Source organism: Erythrolamprus reginae, chromosome 2 (assembly GCF_031021105.1).
Source record: "Erythrolamprus reginae isolate rEryReg1 chromosome 2, rEryReg1.hap1, whole genome shotgun sequence".
NCBI classification, from domain to species: Eukaryota; Metazoa; Chordata; class Lepidosauria; order Squamata; family Dipsadidae; genus Erythrolamprus; species Erythrolamprus reginae.
The window spans coordinates 126349532-126356725 of record NC_091951.1 but is presented as its reverse complement, the minus strand read 5'-3'; the positions used below and the strand labels follow the sequence as shown (position 1 = coordinate 126356725).

At 43.6% G+C, this 7194-nt stretch overlaps 1 protein-coding gene across 1 annotated transcript in view; it reads right to left on the bottom strand.

The window, feature by feature from the left end:
• Window positions 1-5246: 5246 nt before the first annotated feature.
• The window catches only part of AFAP1L1 (actin filament associated protein 1 like 1), a 98803-nt gene continuing 96855 nt past the window's right edge, over window positions 5247-7194 (bottom strand). The window contains exon 19 of the mRNA XM_070735884.1: window positions 5247-6772. Within this exon, the coding sequence (XP_070591985.1) occupies window positions 6749-6772 (24 nt within the window). The 3' untranslated portion in view covers window positions 5247-6748. The remainder of the gene's footprint in view (window positions 6773-7194) is intronic.

Genomic DNA, 7194 nt, shown 5'->3' with positions numbered 1-7194 from the left:
CTCCCGCCAGGCCTCGCGCTGTATTAGAATGCTCTGCCCCTTAAAGGCGGGAACTATGTGGGGCTGAGGGAATGTATCAGGATAATTAGGCCGAAGGAGGAGGTTAGATGCAAGATGTTAGCAGGCAGAAATCGTACTGTTTGTGTTTCATCTTCCAGCCAAAGAAGATGATTTTTGCACGGGCGTCTTCTAGCCGGATTGGTTGTAATACTGTACTTCCCTTGTTCCGCCATCATTGTAGCTGATTGTGAATCGAGACTTTTTAAATTATTATGATTTATTTGTCAAAATATGTACAAGATAGCAGGTATTGGTATGAACATAAAACAAAAGCAAAGTAGGTACAGGTAAATTTGGACATTCGGTTGCCTTCGTATTTCAAACATCCTAAAATTGTTTCTTGCGCCAAGTCTATGTAGTTGTAGATTACCATTGTATAAGAGTGCATAAGTGCACTTTTGTGCCTAATGTCCCTGTCCTGCTGTCTTGTTATCCTTTCTATTACTACATTTTACTTATGTTATGTTAATATGTACTATAATATTATACTTGTTTGACAAATAAATAAACTTTCTGGCTCGGACGAAGCGATTATGACTCGTGGTCATAAGACTCAGGGAGCTGAATCAACTACCTGGATTTCAGCAAATTTCCGCTGTTCCGGCTGTGCACCTGTTTTTTCTTAGCTTTGCCCCCACCCCCCACACTTATGACTAGTATCTGAAGTGCAAAATTTTTGACGATCTTTGGATGGCAATCGGGTTTTTCTATGTCTCAATCTGTTGCCATTTGGAGGTATTGCAGCCCAGATATAATAGGCTTAGTTTAACCTACACTAGAGCTACTGGTTGATCCATTATCCAACTTCAGGTCTTCTGACTTCAGATCTCACTAGGGCAGTGCTGGCAAATGTGGCTGCTAACATACATGTGCGAGTGCCCATACCCATAATTCAATGCCTGGGAAGGGCAAAACCAGCTCCACCCCCCCCCCCATAAGGGCCTTCTGGAAGCTGGAAATGACCTGTTTCTCAACTTCTGGTGGGCCTAGTAGGCTTGTGTTTCGCTCTTCCCAGGCTCCAACTGCTTCCCTGGAGCTGGAGGAGGGTAAAAATATCCTCCCCCATCCTCCTGGAGGCTTTCTGGAAGCCAAAAATGCCCTCTCAGAGCCTCTGTGTGAGCCAAAAATCAGCTGGCCGGCATACACATGCATTTTGGAGCTGAGCTAGGGCAATGTCTCGTGTGCCAGCAGATATGATTCTGTGTGCTATCCATGACACCGGTGCCATAGGTTCGCCATCACTGCACTAGCGTGACCATATGTAAACGTATCTCCGTGCAATCCATTTCAAAGGGTTGTCTGTGAGAATAAAATTAGAGACCTCTCTTCCTCAGAAAGCTGACATATTTTCTCTGAAAAAGTCAGCTATAAAGACATAAATGCAATTAGAGCAGTATTCTAACTGAAGCAAGCATTCGTGAGACCTGGATAGCCAATCAGAAGATGTTGGTGTCTAGCAGCCTAGCACCACTGCATTCCCTCTTCAGTTGCCAAGAATCTATTGATCCATATTCGAGTGGACCAGGAATCTGTAACCCTAAACACACAAAGAGCTGTTTGCATCCATTTCCCACAGAAAACACCGGGAGCCACAAAGCCTGAGTGGGTGTGGCCAACTCAATGTCACTCCCACCCATCATGTGACCCCCTCCCCGTCACCCCTACCAGTTTTTGTGGTTCCTGATGTTTTCTGTGGAAAATGGTTGGTCTCTTTCTGTCTCCCTCTTCCTCTATCTCTCTCTTCCACCCCCTGGGCGAGGGAAGGAACCCCCAAACTGTTGCTGAGTGGTGGGAATCTGACATCCGGAAAGAGAGAGATGTGAAATAAGAATCCTAAAAAACCTCCATCAATCCAACAACTGAGTGCATGTTGTAAAGCAGCCCCTTTCCCAACCATTCTGCATCAATGTGCAAGAGCAGGCTGCTGCAAGAATACATGTTTGGCTATAAAAGACAGCTCTTCCCTGTTGAATCTCTGTATGCGTGTGTGTATTTGCACAAGAACAGACAGAATAATATAACTTGCCCATGCAGGTGCAAAGCCATTAATCTGGGACAAATCAGGCACATGAACAATTATTGTGTGCCTGGTAAGATCCGGTGGGCCAGGCACAGATTGAGATAGTTACACTCATCCAGTACTTGGTCTCCAGGATAAGCCAATGCGTGAATGGAGTGACAAGACCCACAGTGTCTCCAAAGCAGATCAGGTGCAGGAGAGTGCTGGCAACTGTGGAGTGTCCTCCTTACATCCAGGACACAATCCCCACATTTGGCAGCCATAAGCTTGTCGCCTCCCATGCCATAGGAGGAAGCTGGGAGAAACACGCAAGTCCTGAACCTGTGCATGCTGGTTGCTCTGGCACTGCCGCTTCAGAACCCACTGAGGATGACAAACTAACAGCATGCCGATGATCAGCTAGAAGGTGGGGCATCACAACAACTGACATCTGGGAGATGAGAGCGAGTTGCTGCTGCTGTTGCTGCCAGGGGTGAATGGGGCAGGGTCGCATTTTGACTCTGTGTCTTATTGAGCTCAAGGAAGAGACCCTGTCTTTCCCATTGTGGCTGTTAGCAAGCCTTGCGTTTCCCCAAGCAACCAAGGGGCATGCAGTATCGTCAAGAGTCAGAATAAGCGCACGCAAGACCTAGCTTCATTCCCATTCTGAAATAAGAAGTGAATCTCCACTCCCCACTGTCTCCCTTACCTTCTTACGCTAGGCGTGGAGTGACTGGAAGAGCGAGGGGCAGGTGGGATTACCAAACAGGGAGCTGGAGCAGTGGTAAAAGCTGCATGAAGATCCAGAGCCATGGGTTGCCAACACCCATAGTAGACCAATTCTCAACAGTTATCTGAAGAAGCATCCACTCTTATCAAGGTATCTGGGCTCCACCATGTCTTATGAAAAGGCCATTTTTCCCCCCAAGGAAAAAAAAATCCCATCTATATGTTTACCGCCATACTGGTGCTGTACATATAATTTATGGCAAGTTTGGAAATTTCATTGATTTACTGCATGTATAACCTAGGTTCCTTTTGAATCCAGCATGAATCTACCAGTTCAGAATCCCTATCGTAAATAACAGAAGACATAGTTCTTAAGCAGTTGGGAGTGGTGCCATATGGGACTCTACTGGTAGTTTTATTGTAATTGTTGTAATATTTTTTGTTGCTTGCTGTAAGCTGCTCTGAACCATTTGGAATTGAGAGCATGATGAAGTTCATTGAAAAACCACTAAATTTTCAGTTAATTGAAAAGGTACCTTCACATTCTATTCACTAGGGCAGCAGTCAGCAACCCGCAGGTCTGAAGCCACATGTGGCTCTTTCATCCCTCTGCTGCGGCTCCATCACCAGTCAGCACCACAGTTTTGAGAGGAACTTCCGGTTAGGGTGGGGGGAAGCAGGGCATGCCAGGAGGAGACTCTATGACAAGGGGCGGGTTTTCCGGTCAGCTACACAATTGATAGAGCTTTCAGTTAGGACAGGTAGAGGAAAAAGGATGCTGCACTAGGAGGAGACACTATGGTGAGGGAACCGGACTTCCAGAATTGAATGGGAGGCTTCTGGTTAGGACCTTTGTGGCTCTTTGAGTGTTTAAGGTTGCCAACTCCTGCATTAGGGGTTTTTAGTAGAGTTTGTCAGCGTATATTAACTAAAGCAATTGCAAATTCATCCTTCTTTGCCCATTTCTGTGATCTAGGAACCCTCTTGTGCCACTGCTCTGCTGTATTTGAGAGCTGCTGCTATTGCTGGCAGAGTAGCAGCCCCAGATGCTGATTGGAGTAAAAACACCTGGAGAAACATCATCACATGTCCTTTTCCTCCATTTGTTTGCCAGCTGAACAACTTCTAAGACAATATGACATCTTGAAATTGCGTATATTTATAAGAAGTAGGGTGTTGTAATAAATGTGGTGGTATCTTCCCAGCAGATAATGAAAAGTTTACTTATAATAATACTACTTATAAAATAATAATACTTATAAAAATTTACTTATAATAATACAGATACTATCTATAAATCTAGGAATAATCAATGTTTTGTAGTAAGTTTGGGCCATTTTAAAAATATAAATTTTCCTCTTTCTCCAATTTTAGACCCTAAGGTCTATATATTAGTTCCGAGTGCATGTAGAAAGTGGATTTTAAAAGCAAGTATTACATGGCATAATTGAGTCAAGATAATTATGTAAATGTTTTCGGCTGTTCTGTGTCTCAAAACCAAAAGGAAATAATTAACATGTTCATTATTTCTCTGTGGAGATTGATTGATAATTGGATTTTTATCCTACTTTTATTATAAGTATGGCAAGGAAGCAATCATATCTAATACTCCTTCCTATTTTCTCCCCAATAACAACCTTATGGGGTCAGTTAGGCCAGTGCTTCTCAATTATTTTCTGTTATGGCCCCCCTAGGACAAAGGGGACATTTTGGGTCCCCTCCCCAATGCTCCGATCTGGGCCCCCATGGAATTTTAGTGTTCATATTTATTATTTTTCTTATTATAAGCAACAAGCAAACTATTGGCTGGGGAAGGCTGCACTATCCACTTACCTGGGAGTAAGTCCCACAAAACTTAGTGGAACCTGTTTTCAATTAGGGGAATCAATTGAGAAGGACCACGCATATTTCCTTGGGTCACATGTGCCCCCCTTGGAATCGCTCCGCGCTCCCCCAGGGGGGCCTGCACCACTATTTGAAAAGCACTGAGTTAGGCTGAGAGAGAGTAACTGGCTCAAAGTCATTCTGCTGGCATTCATATGTAAGGCAGGATTAGAAATCACAATCTCCTAGTTTCTAGGCCAGCCCTCTCCCTACGACACCATACTTAGTTTGCTTTAAATCGGGGGTGTCAAACTTGCATTATCATGGCAGAGTCACATGACATATCGGGACTTCCCCCCTTCGCTAATCCAGGCAGCCCTGCTTTAAGTGATGGATCTGTGATGGAACTGTAGACTTGGTTTTGTGTTCTCAAACCTGGTGCCTTCAAAGATGTTAGACCTACTCCCATAAACATCTCCCAGTATGATCAGCAAGAAGGCTTAATGTGGCAAATTAAGAGAGCAGACCCAATAGTTCTGGAAAGTAAAAAATTGGGGAAGACTGATGCAGTGTATGGTTTTGCAACCTAACATTGCCCTAAAGGTTTGAAGAAAAACTGAAGAATACATCTGTACAGAGATCATATTTTATTGAAAGACAGTGGAACAGAAGATCCAGATGTTAAAGTGCAGATAGTTCTTAAATAATCAAAGATATGTCACACTATGCACCCAGAAAGAAAAAAAAGCACCTATTAACTTAATGTTTGTGAATGAAAGACAAACCACTATATCTTCTGGTCTGTTGGAATAGCACAACAGGAAGGCAATCTTAGACACTGAGGTTTTCTTTGAGGTCTCCTCTTCAGGCTGTGCTCCAGTTTTAGTTTTCTTCACATCTTCCAGGAATTAGTAAGCCTAAAACTGACCAGATACTTTATGCTTATTAAGGCAGTTGAACCTCCGTGTAGTGCAAAATGAATGTAAAATGAACTTGTCCACTGCTCCCTAAAAGAAGGGTTTTTCTTAGGAATGGGAGTGGAAGATAATTTATATTATGAACAAACATAACATCTTCCAGTGGCTGATTTATGGGAGAAGTCCTTCAGCAGCAGTCCCATTGACCAGAGGTAGCACCTTTAAAGATATAGCTCTGGAGCAATCTATATACATTTGCAGAAGCTGATTCTCTTGCTATAGCCATCAACGTTTTCACTGTTCTTTCTCATTACAAATTGGATTATATAGAAAAATGGAAAGGGTAATTGTACAACATGTCCTAACCATTACTGATTTTATTTAACACATTAAACATCTTAAATAGGGGGGAGAGGGAGAAGGGGGAGAGAGAGGGTGGAAGGGAGAGGGAGAGAGAGAATGAATATGAGAATATTTCTAATTGGCAGACCTGAGTTAAAAACATCATTCTGACAAGGTCTTCTCTATTTGGGACTTTATTGTGCCCTCATTACTCAACAGTTGCTACCCTGATGTGGTTTTGCAGTAAAAAAAGGAGATTTGAATAAGACTGACAGAATCAGGCTTAAATAATATCCTCCATGAGGACTGATTAAGGCACTTCCATGTCATGCCTCATTTCTTAGCACTGAGGGAAGTTCATCCGGCTTCCTGTGTGAGAGAAGTTGCAACGAGATTTGTCCAAGGTTTTAGATGATTTTTTTGTGTGAATGAGGATCTCCGAACAAATTCACCACCAGCATCATCATCCCCATCATGAAAATATTGATTCTCTGGTTGCTTTATTACCAAGAGCAAAAGGATCCGTTCGGATGCTTGGGAGGCCAACCCTACTGAGTTGCTCCTCTTAGGCCACTCAACAGAGAGTACTCTAAGGACACACACACAACAAACAAATCCTTGAAAAGATTTCTCTTCCCCCACCCTGCTTCCCAATATCCCCTCCCTCCCTGTTACCCATGCCAGTTTTCAAAAGCTCTTCTGCTTGTTAATCCTTCATTTAGTGGATGTTGGCTGCTCTCGCTGCGGAGGAACCACGATTCTCAGTATTCTGCAATTTCTTTGCAGGGTGAAAGACTCCTGTGGTGCTCTAGCCTTTCTCAAGAGTGTCCCTATATCTGAGAGGAATTCACCTCAGGGATGAAGGCCCAGAGATCCTTTATGTTTTCTTCATTTCCCATTCCTGGAAAAAAAAAGTGGGGGATGGGGTGGGGAAACAACATTGTGGGCCACTGTGTTACAAAGGAGATATCCATGCTGGAATAAATTGAAGAAAGGAATGAGAAAATGGAGTCCTGAAGCCAGAGTAGAGTAGATAAAATAGAGTAAATAATAAATTTTTTTATGAATCCCAGCGACCAGTTAGGTCCCACAGAGTTGGCCTTCTCCGGGTCCTGTCGACTAAACAATGTCGTTTGGCGGGACCCAGGGGAATAGCCTTCTTTGTGGCAGCCCCGACCCTCTGGAACCAGCTCCCCCCAGAGATTAGAATTGCCCCCACCCTCTTCGCCTTTCGTAAGCTCCTTAAAACTCACCTCTGTCGTCAGGCATGGGGGAATTGAGATATTCCTTTCCTCCTAGGCCTATACAATTTATGCATGGTAT